The following is a 19233-nucleotide window of genomic DNA, read 5'->3' on the forward strand; positions in this document are numbered from 1 at the left end:
CTAAGGCGATAGCAAAAGCAAAAAGAGGAACAGGAGGAGGCTAAGGTAGTAAGCAAGAAGCAAGAGCAAGAGAAAGGGGAAGAAAAAGAGGAAGAAAAGGAGAAGGAGAAGGAGAAGGAGAAGGAGAAGGAGAAGGAGAAGGAGAAGGAGAAGGAGAAGGAGGAGGAGAAGGAGAAGGAGAAGGAGAAGGAGCAAGAGCAAGAGCAGGCTAAGACCAACGCCGAGGCAATAGGAAAGAAGCAGAAGCCTGGAGCAAGAGGTAAGAAGCAGAAGGCTAAGGCTACGGCAACTGGAAAGAAGCAAAAGCGGGATGAGGCCACGGCTAGGGCGATAGGCAAACAACAAAAAGAGGAACAGGGGGAGGCTGAGGCAGTGAGCAAGAAGCAAGAGCAAGAGCAAGAACAGGCCGAGCCCGAGGCCACAGCTACCTCGAGCCGTCAGCACAACAGGCGAAAACGAGCTCGGTCCGTTGAAGAAGCCGAGCCCACATCGACGAGAGCGAACGAGGGAGGTGAAGAGGCTAGCAAAACACGAAGTGAAAGAGGCGGCGGCCAATTGGCTGACGACGTTCCATCACGTCGCAGTCAGCGTCTTGCCACGCAAGGTGAGCAGTCCTCTCCAGGCGTGCCGCCAACGCCAGGTCCGCCAACAAAAAAGCCAAAAGAGCGTCCAGAAAGCCTCGGTGACCGCCGGGGAGTACGTCTCCTCCCTCGTTCTAGTAGAGTGGTGCCTGACTCAATGGCTTATCTTGGTGAGCTGCTACCTGGTATGCATGAGCCCACGTCCTCCTGTCAGATGTCAATTTTGTGTGTGCGTTGTATAGTAGGAGTTAATTCAAAGAGTGCAATGTTCTTCTTTTTTCGACTACGGTTTATTATTGAAAACGGAGGCTGCGCTTAGCGAGAAATCACCATGCAGTACCACACCGCCGGTACTGGAAAGAGAGTGCAATTGAACAAAACCAAACCCCCCTTACCCTCATTGTACCATAGCCGGCAATCAGTACATGAACTCGCGTTGAATCTCATCTCGAAATGGCCACCTCATCCTAGCGTCGCGCGCTTTCAACCACACCACACCACCAGCCCCGCTACATAGCCGCACCAAGTCAGCCTCGTGGAAGCCACAGGCATCCAAAGCATTACTTACCTTTGCATCCTTGGCTCCGCCGACTGTCGTTGCGATGGACCCCCTCAGCGCCATTGGCTTGGCATCCGCCATTGTCCAGTTTGTCCAGTTTGGCTTCCAGATCGCCGACCGGCTGCAGGACCTGACGGCCAAGCACCCGGGGCAGATTCCCAAGGCCCTCCAGGGCATCTCGATGCACCTGCCGCTGCTGGCCAACTCGCTGTCCAAGATCAAGTCGGACGCCCGCATCAGCGTGTTTGACCTAGACACCAAGTGCATCCTCAAGGGCATCGTGGCAGGCTGCCTCACGCAAGTACAAGAGGTCGAGGCTATGCTCGAGGAAATCGCCTGCACGCCGGGCGACTCGCTGAAAACCAAGCTCAAAAAGGTCATGACGAGCATGAAGTACGAGGAAAAGCTGGCGCGCATCGAGCGCAACCTCAACACGTACATTTCGGTTCTCATCCTGCATCACGTCGTCGACGCGGCGGATGCGCCCAAGGACTTGCTGGATGAGACGTATTTTGATGTCCGCGAGAAACTCACCGACGCGCATGTTGAGCGAAAAGGCCTTGTCGAGCAGCTCGACGCACACTTTTATGACGCGTCCCGCTCCCAAGTAACGTCGCCCACCGTTTTGCTCCTCTCTGGTAAAAAAGGCGCAGGCAAGACGCAGCTTGCTCTTGGCTACTGTCGTGCTGTCTACGAGCTGCGGCAGTTTCGCACCGTATTTTGGCTGGACGCGTCCACACTTGAGAAGTTGAACTTGGGCTTTGAGCGCATGTTTGCGACGGTCAACCAGAGCATCCAAGGAACGCGCACCGACAAGATTAACTTTATCCGGAATTTCTTAGAGGAGCTCTGGCACCCCTGGCTCCTCATCCTCGACAACTACGACTCTGCGCTCCTCTACAACCACATCATGGACTTTTTACCCAGTCGAGGGTCCGGCGCCATACTATTGATCTCTGAGGAAGAGGAAAATGGGCTTGGAAAGGTGCTACACGTGCCAAATTACTTGGGGCCCCACGAGCAAAAGCGTGTCGACTCGTTGCTCCAAGCCGCTGTCCAGAACAAAGACTTGGCCGCCATCAAGGAAGCCGTTGAGCAGGGCGCCGACGTCAACACCAAGATCTGGGACCAGTGGCCCTGCATACACCGCCTGGCACTCTTTGGCATGGTCGACGCGCTGCAGTACCTCGTGGATCGCGGCGCCGATTTGCAGATTGACGCCCAGGTGGCGCCGACGCTGCACTGGGCGGCCACTGATGGCAGTGAGGCGACGACCCGGCTCCTTCTCGACTACGAAGACAAACAGCTCGTCTCTTTCTCCCGGGCGACGCATCAGGCGGCTTTTGCCGCCGCGGTCGAGGATGGTCATATGGATGTGGCGCGGATGCTGCTGCAGAGACGCAACGTCAGCATCCACGCGCCGAACCGATATCAGCAAACGGCGCTGGAGAGCGCGGCGGACAAGGGCCGAATTGATCTTGTGCGATTTTTGATCGACCAAGGTGCTCTGCGCGATAATAAAGCAGCTGGGGAGAATGCGTTGATCAAGGCGGCTTCTCGCGGCCATTTGGAGACGCTGAAAATTCTCTGCCTGGAGGGAAACGTCAGTGCCGCTGCTCGTCGTGACTCTGGGGACTCTGCACTGATTCTGGCAACGGACTCCGACTACAACGACACGACGCTTCAACTGGCAGCGTTCCTGCTGGAACAAGGCGCCAATCCTGACCCAATTGGCTATCAGGATGGCCTGCTTCACAAGGCCTGTGTTCGGGGAGAGCTAGACTTTGTACAGCTGCTGTTGAAGCACCATGCTGATCCGACAATTGACGGTGCCGGATACTGCCCGCTCCAGTATGCCATCCAGTACGACAATCCAGAAATTGTCGACGTGCTTCTCACTACAGAAGTCCCCAACGCAGAGAAGCGCGCGTCTTGGCTCGACTCTGCCTTACTCTACGCGGCCCGGATAGGCAAGCGCGGGGCCGTCCTGCAACTCCTCGAGCAAGGTGCCAATATCAATGTCCGGCTCAAGGAGGGCCATCCTGTCGGCGCAACCAGCCTGCTGCTGGCAACCTTGGAAGGCCACGTGCAGACGGCGCAGCTTCTCGTCCGTCGTAAAGCGCGACAGGATATTGCCGATGAAAGGGGGCGCTTGCCTCTGTCGTCAGCTATCGCGGGCGGTCACCATTTACTCGTCCGGGACTTGATCCGCGCTGGCGGCGATGCCAACATGGCGAGTGGCGAGAACAAGGATACGGCCCTCATGGTTGCCGTCGCAGCCAACCATGAAAAGGTCGTCGAGGTGCTGTTGAAGAATGGGGCGAATGCGCAGACGACGAACAAGTTTGGGGAGACGGCACTCGATATTGCGGAAGAGAAGGACTACGAAGATATTATTAAATTGCTCAACCAATGATTCAATGATACGATACCATTCTACAGTTGTGTTCTTAGCTGGCTTCTGACTGCCAGCGTCCTCCAGGCGATCTGGCCCTTGCGTCATTCGGATCCCAAACGTAGCTGTCGCTCTGAGAAATACTGCTCAATATTTGTCGGGTCAGCTTCGGTGTCGATGAGCGCGACATATGTATCCGGTCTCAACAGGTAGACGGCATCTTTCAAAAGCCCGGCCGTGGCATACTCGGGCGCCCATTCGAGCACCGTCAGCCTCAGGCCAGCCGCTTTGCACCATGTCGTCAGTTGCTCGTCGGCAGTTCCGTAGACATGAAGTTGCCACTCAATATGGGCAAGCGATTGATGGTTGTCCTGTCCGTCGATTTGAACCCACGGAAGGCGCTCACCAGCCTTGACAGTACCGACCGTCGGGCTGGCGCCAGCAAGCGTCGTGCCTGTGTAGTCGAGGATGAACTGCGACAGGCTGTGAAAGGCGCGTTGACGAACAGCCCGGAAGCCGAACAAGACGGGGAGAATGTACGTGACAAACGCCGAGCGCACGAGGCCGGCCAACCACCCGCGCCGCGTCATAAACGTAAAGACCTTGTCGGTGGTGGCCACCAGCTTCCGCGCGAACCGGATGCGCTCCTCCTCGTACGTGTCCAGCAAGCTGTCGGGGGCCCGGTCCTGCAAGACGGCTGCCAGTTTCCAGGCGAGGTTGACGGCGTCGCCGATGCCCGTGTTCATGCCCTGGCCGCCCGCCGGGCTGTGGATGTGCGCCGCGTCGCCGAGCAGGAACGCGCGGCGGCCGTGGCGGAAGCGGTCCGCCACGCGGTGGTGCGCCCGGTACGTGGTGAACCAGCGCACCTTGATGTCGCCCAGCCGCATCTCGTCGACGGCGCGGCCGCGGACCTGGTCAAAGCTCGGCGTCGTCGCGGAGGAGCAGGCCGCCGGCGCCACGATGCCAATGAGGCGCGCGCAGCCCTTTTGCGCCAGCGGAAATATGCCCAGAAAGTCGTGGCTGTCGAGACACAGGTGCAGCTCGCCGTTCATGGCCGGCCCGGTCGCTTCAATGTCCGCCACGTAAAACACTTGCTCGTACGTGTCACCGGGGAAGCCCATGCCCGTGATGCGCCGCACCGCCGAGTGCGCGCCGTCACAGCCCGCGATATATCTCGCCTCGCACGTCTCCCTCGCTCCATCCGCTGTTGCGAGCACCGCCTTGACGGACCCCGCGGCCGCGTCTTCCGCAAAACCCTCCAGGCGCGTGCCGCGCTCCACGGCAACGCCCAGCGCCGCCAGACGCGCCGTCAGCAGCTGCTCGTGCTCGTGCTGCGAGACCACCGCAACGTACGGGTACGCGGTGCGCCCGACAGCCACGTCGGTGAAGCGCAGGCGCGCGCGCTGCGTGCCGCCCGACCACAGGTTCGGCCCGGTGACGTGCGCGGCCCGCGCGGCGACGGCCCCGCCGAGGCCGATCTGGGCGTACAGCTCGAGCGTGCGCGCGTGCACGGCGAGCGCGCGGGACGTGGTCGCCGGCGCCGCGGCCTTGTCGACGATGCGCACGCTGATGCTGAGCTTGGTGAGCCAGAGGGCGAGCGCGAGACCGGTCGGGCCCGCGCCGACGATGAGGACATCTGGTGTGGCCATTATTGATTGCTTTGTGATATGGACAAAGGTGGACGGGTTGGGACCTAAATATATGAAAGAATTGTTTGTCAGAGGACAATCAGAGGAGCAAACTTGTTTGTAAGAGCGCCCGCAGGGTTTTATACTCGGGCATTTTGCGTCATGCGCGAACGAGGCAACTACTTCGTATTGCTGGTGCCACCGGCCTATTCCCGGAGGAAGCCCATCGGCAAGTCGGTGGGCCGATGTGGTAGCGCCCTCCGCGGAGCAGGGTGGAGGGCCGGGACGGGGCCGACCGACCCGGTGTCGTGGGCCTTGACGGAATGGAGGTGAATAAGTGATGAAAATGGCTTTCGTATCGCCATCTAAATACAAGTAGTTTAATAGCCTGTTTTTCCTTGCACTAATATTAGTATCTACGCAATGCTTTTTCATGGCTTCTGTTGGCGAATCGAGTCTCAGCCGTTGAATCAGGGTAGCCGGAGGAATATGGGCGGCAAGTCCGCTAAAATGCTAAAATGGGCCGAGTCTCGCCTTGGCTGAACTGAACCTCCATGGATGATCGCCCGGGTGATGCCGACCCGGCCCCCGTCAATCCGCCGCAACCCATGACAACTTGATACGAGCCGAAACATTATGACTCGTCGATTCAGTCATTTGTTATATAATTCATTTGTACAGAGTACAACATGTACAGAGTACAACAGAGAAAGCTTGCAGCTGAGGTCCAGACCTGCAAGCACGTCGATGATCTACGGTACACCCCTCCAGGTCTATCGAACAGATACTAGCTGAGGCGCTAGTTGGGCGCAGGCTGACGAGGCGGAATCTCACCCAACATGGCAATTCCCACAGCCATCGTCTATGTATTGTATTATATTGTATTTCTATTTTACATCATACTATCCCTAAAAAGGGTAAATAACGCCTATAGGGACCTTATAAAACTAAACTATCTACCTAAACTTCTAAATTTTTTAAATAATTCTAATTTTAATAGGCCTATCTAATAAGTCTTATAAAGCTTTTACTAATTACTTATATAGTTAGTAAAAGACTACTTAAAGGCTTAATAACTTATAAAAATAGGGAAGATAATAAAAGGAGTATAATAAGACTATCTTAAATATATCTTACTAAAAAATAAGGTATTCTAAATAAGCTTTATATACTTAAGCTATTTAGTATTTATAGTTTTATTAATATTATTAAGGTATATAAAATACTTAAGTAGAAAAAGTAAATAAAAGATATATTAAATATAAGTTATAAGTAAAAAAAGTAAATTAATTAGATAATAAAAGAAGAAAGAAGAATTATAGTATTAATAACTTTATAAATTATATATAAATTATATAAAGGAATTACTATACTTTATAGTTAGAGATTTTAAAGACCTTTCTTTAGCTTTTTAATAACTATTAAATACTTTAATATTATAAAGAAGTTAGGCTTAATACTACTCTAGGCTAGGCTTAGCCTAAGGCTACTATAGGCATACCCTTAGTATGCCCTCTTTATATACTATAGTAGATAGATAGACTAGCTTTTCCTTCTTTCTTACTTTATAAGAGAGTTAATACTATTATAATACCTATCTATAAATACCCTAAAGCTAGTCCTTAATAAATATAGGGTTAATATAGGTATTTTAAAGTATTTAAGAAAAGGTATTAAAAGTATTCTAAAGTATTTAGCTATTATATAACTTCTTTATAATTTATATAGTAATTATTCTTAGTAAATAAATATTAAGAACTAGCCTTAAGGTATTTATAAATAGGTATTATAATAGTATTAACTCTTTTATAAAGTAAGAAAGAAGGAAAAGCTAGTTTATCTATTTACTATAGTATATAAAAGAGATATACTAAGAGTATACCTATAATAGCCTTAAGTTAAGCCTAGCCTAAAGTAGGCTTAAGCCTAACTCCTTTATATATCTTCCCTTTCTAATATTACCTTAATTATATTTATTATACTTACCTTAATTAGTATAGACTTATTATACTATTTACTTAAGTTAGTATATATTAATATATATATAGTATTATTATTAAGCTATTATTTAAAGTTTATATTTCTTAGCTTATATATATATTATTAAAAAGTATTTTTATTATATTCTTTATTTATTTATTTTTTATTATAGCCTTTATACTTTAGAAATTCCTTTAGATAGTTTATATATTATAATTACCTTTATTTTAAGCCTATTTATTTAAATAGCTAGGTTCTTTTAGCTTTATTTTTACTTTATTTATAACTAATTATATTATATTTTAATATTTTAATATTATATAGGCTAGCTCTAAGCCCTTCTTAATATACTTAAGGAATACTTTTACTCTCCCTATAAAAGACTTAAGGGGTATTAGGAATCTTATTATAAACTATATAGCTAGTTTATAATAATTATATAATAGGAAGTTTAGGCTAAAGCTTATAATAAATAAGTCTTAATTATTAAATATAAACTAGGCTATTAGTAACTAGGTAGGCTAGTTATATTAGGAGTATATAACTAGTACTTAAAGTATTACCTATACTTCCTAGTTTACTTACTTTATTTTACTATTTATTTAAAGGTAGAAAGCTATTAATAAAAGCTATTTAGTACTAATTAGGTAGTATAATATTCTTTAAAACTTATTAACCTAGTCTAAACCTTTATTATTTATAAACTAATTAAAAAATCTATAAAAGTACTATTAATATAAAAGGAACTATATTATATAGTTTTTTACTATTATAAAGTTTATTACCTTAAGCTAGATATACTTTAATAGTTAGTTAGTAATTACTATTAAAAAATATAACTAACTTTCTTTCTAGGCTAATAAATCTATTATAAAGTTAATTAAGATTTACTATTAATACTACTTTTTAATAAGAATTAACTATAAAAGTCTTTAATATAGTTTTCTTAACTTATATACCTTAAAATACTTATAGTTTTAAATATAATATACTATATTTTAGAATATTCTAGACTAATAGTAGTCTTATATAAGTAGTAAGAATATAATATTCTTCCTTAAGTATATTACTATAAGTAAAGAGTATACCCTCTTTATTAAGGTAGTTATTAGTAGTTCTTAGCTTAGAACCTATAGGTAACCCCTAAACTAAAGCCTTTAGTAAGTAGAAATAGTATAATTTATAACTTACTTATAAGTCTTAGCCTTCTTTAAAAAGAACTAGGTATCTTAGTATATAGCTACTAGCTTAGTAAGATAGCTTAGGTTTATTACTATTTTATCTTTCTATAGTACTAAAAGCTCTAGGTTTATAAATAGTAATAAATATTACTTACTTATATTTATTATTATAACTACTATAATATTAATTAGCTTTATAATCTCTTTTAAAGGCTTCTTTAGATTATTTTTATATACTTCTTATTAGCTAAGGGTATTTAGTTATTATACTAGTAGTTTAGGTTAATAGTATAACTAGAATTAAAATTAGGAAAGGAACTTTACCTATTTAGTTTATTATTCTAATAATAGGTATAGTTTTATAAAGTACTTAAGGTTCTTATAATTAGTTAAGATTATAAAGAGGTTTTCTTACCTTTAAAGCTTAAGCTTTTATACTTTAAGATATATAATAACTATTAAAAGCTCCTTATTATAGATTATATAGTTTTATTTTATAGTTAATAGCTTAATAAGGTAGTAAGCTATTAACTAGAAAACCTTATTCTTATTAACTTATAATAAGTAACTACCTAGTTCTATATTAAAGATATCTAGCTTTATTAGTATCTTCTTTATTAAGTCTTAAAAGCTTAAGTATAGGCTTAATAGGAATAGTAATTTTAATATCTTAAATATAGTTACCTTTTCTTTATTCTATATAAATAGTATACTCTTCTTTATTAGCTAGGTAAATAGCTTTTATATAATTAAGAAGTTTAGAATAAAGTTATAATAAAAGTTTATAAATTTATTAAAGCTTTAAACCTCTTTTACTAAAGTAGGTACCTCCTAATTATAGATTATATATATTTTCTTTAAATCTAGCTTTAATAAAACCCCTACCTATATAATAAATCTTAAGTATTTTACTATTTTTATAAAGAAATTATACTTTACTAAGTCTATATAAAGACTAATATCTTTAAAGTAGTTTAAGATTATCTATACTTTTTCTTTATAATCTTATAAAAACCCTAAGGTATAGATTAAGATATTATTAAGGTAGGCTATTATATAGTTATTAAGAAAGTTACCTAGTATATAGTTAATATACTATTAGAATATTATTAATACTTTAAAGAGATTAAAAAGGTATATAAGCTACTTAAAAAGGCTAAACTAAGTCTAAAAAGCTATAAACTTTTTAAACCTTATCTTTATTTATAGCCTATAAAATACTAAATAGATATTAAACTTTATATACTATTTTACTATTAAAAAGGCCTATAATATCTTCTTAATAAGTAAGAGTAGGTATTTATTTTCTTTTAAGATTATATTAAGCCTTTTATAATTTATATAAAAGTACTACCTTCTATTTAACTTCTTTATTAAGAATACTAATACTATAGCTAAAAATAAACTTACTCTTATTTAGCCCTTATTTAATAAGGATATTAGCTACTTCTATAGTTCTAGTAACTAGTCTTAAAGTATATAGTAAAGATAGCTATATAGTAGTTATTCTAGTATACTATTTAGCTTAGTTTTAATCTTAATCTTATAATTAAACCCTTTTTAATAGAGTAGTAATACTATTATATCCTTTTTCTAGAAAAGGTCTTTAAACTCTTTATATTACTAAGGAACTATCTATTCTTTAACTAGCTTTTAGTAGAGAGTAGTATTAATCTTATAAATACTTATTAATATAATCTATATTACCTTATAGTATTCTTTAAAGTCTACTTTAAGCTAATAGTAAAACTAGCTTCTATTAAATAGTATTAAGCCTTTTTTATTCTTTTTATAGTTTTCTATATATATTTTTTAATATAGCTTTATCTTAAAGTAAATAAAGCCCCTTTCTATATTTATTACTAGCCTATAGTAAGTAAGTTAAGGTAATTTAAGTATTATTAGCCTTAATAATATAAGTATTATATAAAGTAAGATTAAGAATACTTAGCTATTAATATCTATTTTTACCTTTATTATATTAAATACTATAAACTTTAATACCTTTTTCCTTATAACTAGTTTAATTCCCTATTTAGTTAATAATAGGATTCTTTTAAAGTATAGCCTATTTACTACCCCTTTCTATATTACTTTATAGTATTTATAGCCTAAGTTAATAAGGGTACTTATTAGTATATATACCTTTAGAATAGTAAGAATAAGAAATAGTTTAGTATTTATTTATTTAGCTATTTCTTTCTAGACTACTTTATTCTACCTATTTATTCCTTTTTAACCTTTTATTATTATAATTATTATACTTAAAAAGAGACTTATCTTTAAGTATTCTCTTTTCTTAAGCTATTAAACTAGTCCTTTATAAAGATACTACTTATATAGACTAGTATTAAAGGTCTAATTACTTTAAGCTTATATATTACTCTTTTATAGCCTAGCTTTTTATAATAAAGATACTACCTTACCTCTTAGTATATATTAAATACTACCTTAAATACCTATATAATATACTTTCTAGACTATATACTATTTAAGGTTATATTACTAGTAATTAGTATAATTCTAAAGGTATAAATACTTATTATTTAAATATTCTCTTCTTTATCTATTTACTACCTATATAAGCCTTATTATAGACTAGTTTAATATTACTTTTTAATTCTATATAATTTAAAGTTTATTACTTCCTTTTAAAGTATCTAGATTATATTATTATAATTTATTTAAAAAATACTATAGCTAATTATAAGCATTTTTATAATAAATAATAATATTAAATAGAGTTTATTTAGCTTAACTTTATTTAACTATATAAAGTTACTAGTAAAGGCTAGTTTTTATTTAAAGTATATATAATAATAATTAAAAGACTTTTTATTACTTTATAAGATTATATTAAGGTTTATTATTATTATAAACTATTAATAAGGGTTATTAAATACTATCTTAAGGTATATAAAGAATATATAAGGGTTTACTTTACTTTAAAAGCTATTTACTTTAAAGTATATAATAACTTTTATTTATAATATAATATTAAGGTTTATTTAAATATATATAAACTAAGACTTTAAAAAGCTAATAAAATCTATATTAGTCTTTAGTTTATATATTATAGCTTATTTTTAGCTTATAAATACTTTTATATTACTATTAAACTTCTTTTTTATAGGTAGGGGCTTTTATTAGACTATAAGTATATTAGCTAAAAAGAGAATCTTTTTAAGTATTATAGTCTAGCCTTTAGAGGTTTAATTAGCTATATTCTAGGTATTAAAAAGGTCTTATAATTATTATAGCTTTTCTTTTAAAAAAATATTTTATTCTATTATAGCTATAAACTAGGCTAAAAGTGCCTAATAGGCCTTAGCTATTAATAGTTATTATTTAAATTATAATTCTACTATTATTATTTTTATCTTATTAGCTTTTCTCTTAACTAGGTAAAAAGAATATTAATAAGGGAAGAGAGTTAATTATTAAGGATTAGCCTTAAGGTATTTATAGATAGGTATTATAGTAGTATTAACTCTTTTATAGAGTAAGAGAGGAGGAAAAGCTAGTTTATCTATTTACTATAGTATATAAAGGGGGTATACTAAGGGTATGCCTATAGTAGCCTTAGGCTAAGTCTAGCTAGAGTAGGCTTAAGCTTAACTCCTTTATAATAAGCTATTAATCTTATATTTAAAAGCCTATTTTATTTACTAATAGCCTAAACCTATATAAATATATATATACTTTAGCCTTACTTATTAATATTAATAAGACTATTATAATACTAATAACTAATACTCGCGATCCTGTATTTAGCCAGAACCCACGGGATTCTGTTTGTAGCTCTTCGAGCTACGTCTTGCATATAGAGCCTGCCCTACCTGAGGAGTGCCTATCCGTAGCAATAGATCTCATTTAACGCGCATGTGTGCTTCCCGTCCTACCCGCTGCCCGCCAACCCTGACAATACCTGTCACGGGGCAACCTGTGGGAGCATTCACAAGCCTAGCCGCTGCACCAAGCAAAAGACTAGTATGCAAGACCGCCAGGTCTTGCACTGCTCTCACACATATAGCCAGACAACATCACCAGCTGTGACAAGCTGTGACAATACCGTTTAAATTAACATAATCCAGCCTCTAGCGTGAGGTAACAAATAGCCACTATAGTATTAGACCACTAGCTTAACCCTCCAGCTTAGGCGCCTCAACGAGGTGGTGCGCGCGCCAGGCAATATCCTGCACTTCTGGGTTGGATGTCTTATCAACAGTATACGAGATGAAGGTGGGAGCAGAACCAGGAACAGGGCGGGATTGAGCAAAGCTCTGAGCGCTGCTGGTGCGTTTGATGCCGCCCCAGTTGCAATCGGCGTTGTGAAACCCAGACTGGGCAGCAGCCTTCCAGACCTCCTGAATGTCATCAATCATGGGTTTGGTCCAAAAGCGGCGACAGTCGGCGTATTCGGCGACAAATTGGGAGGGGGTGCCGTCGTCAAGGTGGTCGCGGACTATCTGGTCGCGGACATTGACAGAACCAGCAATACGGAAAGGAGTGATGTCGGTGTACTTGGCGAGGATAGCCTTAGTTGCAGCGTCGTCAGTCCAGTTGCTGGCCCTAGAGGTAAACCACAAAATGTCGCTGTACTTGTAGACCTGAGATCCTTTTACACCACCAATCGTCTGTTGAGGACCGGCCCGGGGGCGGCCACCAAAAACAACGGACTTTACGCCAGCATTGAGCCTTAAGAGCTCAGAGGTAATGGAGCAAGTGGAAGCGCAGTCGCCATCGTACAGGAGAATGACATCCTCGGCGTTGTAGTACTTGGTAGCATTCTTGCGAGAACGGTAGCCGGTGATGTCGATACCAATACCAAAAGTAGCGTTGGCGGTAGTCAGAGGATCGGACCAGTTCCAGGCCATGAGGTTGGAGTAGGGAGTGTTCTTATAAACGTGAGGCGCAAACTTGTCATCGTAAGAGACAAAGTTGCCAAAGGTCGTGTTGACGTCGTAGCGCCAGTTCAGCTCTGACTGCTGGATGTTGATCAAGTCGGAATCATTGCTATTGGCTGGGTCGAAGCCCTCCAGCTTATCGCTGATGGTCTTGGCGAGGGCGACGAAGCCGTCAGACTCCTTCCAGCGGGAAAAGCCATCCTCGTGGATGTCGGGGAAAACCTGCTTAAACAGCTCATAGCCGAGGGCAATATAACCACCACCGTTTCCTTGCAAATCAATGACAAGCTTCGTCTTGCCGGCCTGCGCCGCGCCAGCCAGGAAGTCTTGGATGACAGACTGGAATTCGACGGTGCTCTTAGGCTCGAAGCTGTTCATGGCCAAGACAGCGACGTTGTCAACACCCGCACCTTGGAGGTAGTAGCCGGTGACCACGTTGTCGTTGGTGCGGACAACGGGCTTGGGGTAGCCGGTCAGAGGGGGTTCAGGATCGTTCGGGTCCGGCTGAGAGGGAGGGGCAGGGGGGAGAGGCTGGCAGAATTTTTGGTAGAAGGAAGCGCCGTCGGTCACGCCGGTCAGGTTGCCGTTTACGCGGGCAGGCATAGGAAGGGTGGTGCTTGTTCCATTCGCGAAGCCAAATGTAATGTCGGGGCCACGGTAGAGGGGGCTGGAGCGAGCAGCGCTGCCAAACTGGCCCTTGAGGGCGAATGGTGCACGACTGGCCTGGTAGAAGAAGGTGTTGTAGGCAGTGTCGACGTCCTGGCTGTAGGTGCCGCTCTTGGCGAGCTCCTCGATGAACTCGGAGGCGTCTTGTCCGTTTATGGTCAGAAGCACGGAGGCAGCCTCGAAGTCAAGTTTATAATCCTCTTCATGGTGTTAGCACAGGAATGATGATGTGGTGAGGGAGCAACTTACCAAGAATCTTAATGACGGGGAGAGCTACGCCGTCCTCGCTGTAGGAGACAACACCACGAGGAGAGCGGAAGCTGAAGACGCTCATAGAGTCGGCCGTCAGCCAAAAGTGGCCATCGACGCCAGGAAAGTAAATCTTTTGCTGGATGTCCTTCTGGAACTCGTACTCGCCAGAGTACTTGCCCGCATCCACCTTGCTCATTACCTCCTTGAATCCCGCGAACAAGTCATAAGGGGAGTATTCGTAATCTGTGGGGGGGTCCTTGAGATAGGCCGCGTCACTCTGCCAGTCAAGGTATGGCTCAAGCGCCTTCAAGATGCCGGCGGCACGCTCCTTGTTGAAAGGCACCGATTGGAGGCAGTCGTGGGCGAGGGAGGCGGCAATGGAGGGGACAGCGTCTAACGGGCCATTAGCGGTCTTGCAAGGGTCAGAGCCGAGACGCCTGCTGAAGCCCAATTGCGGCATTGCGGCGACAACGAAACTTACTGGGACTGGCGGAAACGCGGCTGGCCCAGTCGGCGCTTGCCAAGGCGCAGGGCTCGGCGGTCTTGGTGGGAGCAGCGGTGGTGGTGCTGGTGGCAGATGAGAGACAGCCGCAGGCGCTAGATATGCGCTCGTTCATCTTGCCGTTCTGATTGTCCTTGCAGCCGCTGGCGGCGTACGTCGGAACAGGCACATTCGTGGCGCCAGCAGCCGTGTAAGACGAGCAAAAGGCTCTGGCGGACTCGACACGGCTAGGGACCTGCGTGGCACGGAGGGCACGTAGACAGTTGTCGGCATTGCACTTGGCAGGCGTAGCGGCAGCATTTGCGGTGGCGAGGACCGCCGTAGCAGCAACGACGGAGGTGGTGAAGCGCATGGCGAAGACTTCTCTTGTGCAGCAACTGCAGTCAAAGCAATTGAGGCCACCAGCCAGTATAGCATGCGACCGACCATGCCATCTTATACTCCGCATCAAGTGCTGCCAGCTTACTCACTTACTGGTGCTCTATCTATTCCCAGGTGAGGTCTGTATCAAACTACCAATAGCGCATAGCCTCTTTCCTCAATAGGAAGGCCAAGGTGCCGTTAAGCCAACCGGGCTTGCCGGGCCACAATTAGGAGCACAAATCCGCTAGATTTTCTCCACTTGCGCTGATAGCACGAGCTGGTCTAATAGTGGGCGGTCGTATATAGAGCCATTGAGGTAATTTAAAGGATACTAGGCTATTCGCACAGCTATTCCGTAACGGGAAGGCCATGGCGCGCAGAGGCGCAAGAAACGGGCAGTGGCCATAAAAGTGCGTAAAATGAAGAGTTCAGTGGTGAGCTGAGCTTCTGAGTTGTGGCTGTTTCTTCTGTTTTATTCTGTCAAGTAAACTCTGTCTAGTGCGTTTAGTGACTAATAAGCTAAACAAAAACTTTTACAAAGAAGCTCATTCTAGTGAGTGCCTCTAAATGTAGGATGTGTTTTGGTAAACGTTACTAAATGCCGTACACGCACACAGCTAATTAGAAGCCGCTACTCGTACTCCATTAGCGTTAGAATTTGGCGTTGAAATTAGCCAGTAAAAACAACACGGCAATTGAGAGATTGACCTCCAACGAGAGCCTCTCGCAAAGTTCCCCGTGGAGGGCCAGTCAAAAAACGTTATCAAAACATATAGGCTAATGGCTGTCTAGGCAAACGACTTGTAATTCGGAGGGCTAAGGCTTCCCCTTCTTTAAGAATATTGCGCTTTGGATATGTTCGGTATCTACTACCGTATATATAATATTAGTATAGGAAGCGAACTAAGAAAGACTCTCCTCTTCCTTAATAGAGAGCATACTTAATCTAGTCTTATATAGTGGTGCTTTAATAATGCTTGCTATGTCTCCTGTTATTTATATTGGCTATTTTCTATTGCTATCTTAAGCTTCGCCTCTATATTAATAACGATTGTAAATATAGTTATTATAACTTCTTAAGTAGAGCTAACGTCTAAGGACTAGCAACTACTTATATTTATATATATATATTATAATTCCTATACCTAATAATAGTAAATCTAAATTTATAAGGAATAGTACTTAATTCTTATATATTTTGCTAAAGTTTTTTTTTTTAAAGAATATATAGTTAGATTCTAGATACTACTACTTTCTATTCTTTCCTAACTAAAATATAAAAGTAGAATAAAATAAAGCTAGCCTACTAGCTTTTATACGTAATAGACACTCTATAGTTAGACTACTATAAGGGCGTAGAGAAGCCTTGCTAATAACCTTAACTACCTATATCTAGATTTTGTAGTTCTAATGCCTAACGCAATCTATCTTATCGCGGTTATATATACTCTATTTGCTATAGCAGTGTTAAAAGATACAAGCTTCTATAATATCCCTAGCTACCTGCTTAGTAGGGTAGTAGCCCTCTAGGTATTAGGAAAAGGAATGCTAGAGGCAGTAGGTAGTACTAAGAATATAGGGGTAGCTAAGGCTATGCACTATATATAGGTTAATTAAAGTTTATTAGATCCTATAGGTATATAAATATATATAGCTAAGGCGCTAGAGATACCTATCCCTATTCTAAAGGAAGTTAGCTACTAAATAGTAGCTAGTAGGGTTGTAAAGGGTTCTAAGGTGTTCTAAGTATATAAGGAGGCGGTCTATTTAAATATACTAAAGGATTATACTAACCTAGTAGGGCTCTATTTATAGCGGAAATGCCTTTAAAGCTAGGGTATAACGCCACTCCTGCATTTTAGTTTAATAGCTTAGGTAGGGCTGTATTAGCCTAATTATACCTTAAAAGAGTTTGTTGCTACTCTTATCTGTCCCTTTAACTCTATAGCTAATATACTTAGCGCTGTAATAGCGTAGTTGGTGGCTATGTTGGGGTTGGTAGTTGTGTTAGGGTCGGGGCAGGTGAGAGAGGCTCTTCTAAAGGATAGTTGCTTCTAGGCTGCTTCCATAGCCGATTCCAGGATAGGATATGCTTGTCAAGGAATGCACTAAGAGTAGAGGTACCTAAGTATTCTTTCACTTCTAATTTAAAGAACTAGATTTTCTTCAGAGCGTACTAAATAAGGAAAGTATCCCCTTTATATTTTAGTCCCTTACTAAATAAAAAACATAACTATTAAGAAGGTATATATACTAGATCTAATCCTAATAGCTCTATCTAATCGCTATAGAAGACCTCTAGAATCTATATCCTTTTCTTTTAGCTATATATTTAGCTTATATACTTATAGGGCCTAGAAGGGAAGAGTATAAATCTACCTTCTTAGCTAGAAAGAACCTTAAAAGCTAATAAATTTTTATATACTTTGCTTTTTAGTAAGCCCTATTTATATTTTAAATTAACTAGGTTAGATATCTTATACTAAAGCTCTAGAAAGTTTTACTTTAAAGGTATAGTTTCTAGGAAGGATAAGAAGTAAGAAGGCTATTTAATATATCTTACCTTATTAGTACTATTTTCTTATTCTTATAACTCTAGATTAAATTCGCTACTATTGTCTTTATACTTTTAGTCTATATACTCTTAGTCTATTTTATTTACTTCTCTCCTTAGTATTAGTAGTAGCGTATAATCGCCCGACGCTACTATAGCACCTAATTAGCTAGAAGGAGAATCGGTATCAGGTCTTGCAAGGTTGTGAGAAGTAAATAAACTAAAAGGTAGCAATCTTTATAATAATAGCATACTATTACTACTAATTAGGGTTAGGGAATTTACGCCTAAGTTTAAAGTTAGCTTCTTATTAATACTATTAAGAGTATTATTTTATTTATAAATACTAAATATATTTAAGCCTATATTATAAATATAACCCTATATTACTTTTATTATATATAAATTAGTATTTATTTCTTTATTATCTATATTTTATATTAATAATAACCTATAAAGATAAAATATTATATTCTATATAGATACTTTTAATCTTAATTTAATATACTTTTATAATCTTTTATTTATTTATTAAATTACCCTAATTAGACCTTATAGTCCTTTTAGTACTTTAATAAACTTATAAGTACTAGAAAAACTATAGTAATAAATCTATTATACTAATACCTTATTATACTAGGTATAGACCTAAAGCTACCTAGGTAAAAACTAGCCTCTTCTATATACTATTCTACTATTATATAATAATTCTTAGTAGTATTTAATAGAGTTTAGTATATTCTTAATAAGTAGGTTCCTAGACTACTACCTTAATCTATATCCTTCTATATTTTCTATTAATTATTAACTATCTAAGTATATTAAATTACTTACTATCTATATAGATATCTAAATAGTAAAATAGTTCTTTATTATTAGTATCTTCTATAAGGTTATATATTATAGTATTTATATAGTTTTTAGCTTTACTATACTATAAGGGCTAATTTAGTATAGTAATTAGTATATATCTCTTTAGCTTTTTACTTCTAACCTACTTTATAGTTACCCTATTTATATCCCCCTTATAAGTTTATTATAAGGCTAGGCTATACTACTTAACTTTTAGAAAGAAATTGTTTAAGGTGCCTCTAGCTAGATTTAAACTAGCAATCTATATACTAACCTATATAGAACTCCTTACTATAGAACTACTATACTATAAAGGTATTTATAATCTTTTAATAAATATAGTAAAAGTTAATATTTCTTAACTTTATATTATTTAGAATATAAATAAAGATCTATTTATTTAGCTAATAAAATCTTAATATAACAGACTAGCCTTAGAGGGGCTTTAAGGGTAACTAGCCCTATAGCTATTAGTAGCCTTATAGCGTATAACCCTCTTAACTATAAGGCCAAAAGGATTCATAATAACAATACTAGCACGATTATTATCTAGTTATACCTATAAGGGCCCCCTTTAGGGGCTCCGCACTAGCCACTCTTAAAAGGCGCTAGGCTAGAGCCTAGCCTATAATATACCTTCCCTCTCCCTAGCGCTATAGATAGGCTATAAACCCCCTAGATAAGCTACTACTTATAAGCCTAGGCTAAGGTCTATATATAGTACTAATCTACCTTCTATTATAATAGCTACCTACTATATAGTTTAAACCTATAACCTTAGGGTAGTATTATTATATATAATAGACTAGCCCT

The 19233-nt window shown here is 40.4% G+C and overlaps 3 protein-coding genes across 3 annotated transcripts in view; 1 reads left to right on the top strand and 2 right to left on the bottom strand.

Annotated features, from left to right (window-relative positions):
- The window catches only part of CCM_02518 (ankyrin 2,3/unc44), a gene marked incomplete at both ends in the record, with an annotated part of 5395 nt that extends 1839 nt beyond the window's left edge, over nucleotides 1-3556 (top strand). The window contains 2 exons of the mRNA XM_006667670.1: nucleotides 13-604; nucleotides 1053-3556. Coding sequence (XP_006667733.1) covers nucleotides 13-604; nucleotides 1053-3556 — 3096 coding nt within the window. The remainder of the gene's footprint in view (nucleotides 1-12; nucleotides 605-1052) is intronic.
- An 83-nt stretch (nucleotides 3557-3639) lies between these two features.
- CCM_02519 (PheA/TfdB family FAD-binding monooxygenase) lies at nucleotides 3640-5184 on the bottom strand (the record flags this gene model as incomplete). Its single annotated transcript, XM_006667671.1, has 1 exon — nucleotides 3640-5184. The coding sequence occupies one exon, from the start codon at nucleotides 5182-5184 to the stop codon at nucleotides 3640-3642; it is 1545 nt and encodes a 514-aa protein (XP_006667734.1).
- Nucleotides 5185-12466: 7282 nt separating this feature from the next.
- Nucleotides 12467-15003, bottom strand: CCM_02520 (pyridine nucleotide-disulfide oxidoreductase family protein; the record flags this gene model as incomplete). The annotated part of the gene is made up of 3 exons (XM_006667672.1): nucleotides 12467-14097; nucleotides 14147-14542; nucleotides 14631-15003. The coding sequence occupies 3 exons, from the start codon at nucleotides 15001-15003 to the stop codon at nucleotides 12467-12469; spliced, it is 2400 nt and encodes a 799-aa protein (XP_006667735.1).
- Nucleotides 15004-19233: the final 4230 nt, after the last annotated feature.

The sequence above is a fragment of the Cordyceps militaris genome, assembly GCF_000225605.1.
Source record: "Cordyceps militaris CM01 unplaced genomic scaffold CCM_S00002, whole genome shotgun sequence".
NCBI classification, from domain to species: Eukaryota; Fungi; Ascomycota; class Sordariomycetes; order Hypocreales; family Cordycipitaceae; genus Cordyceps; species Cordyceps militaris.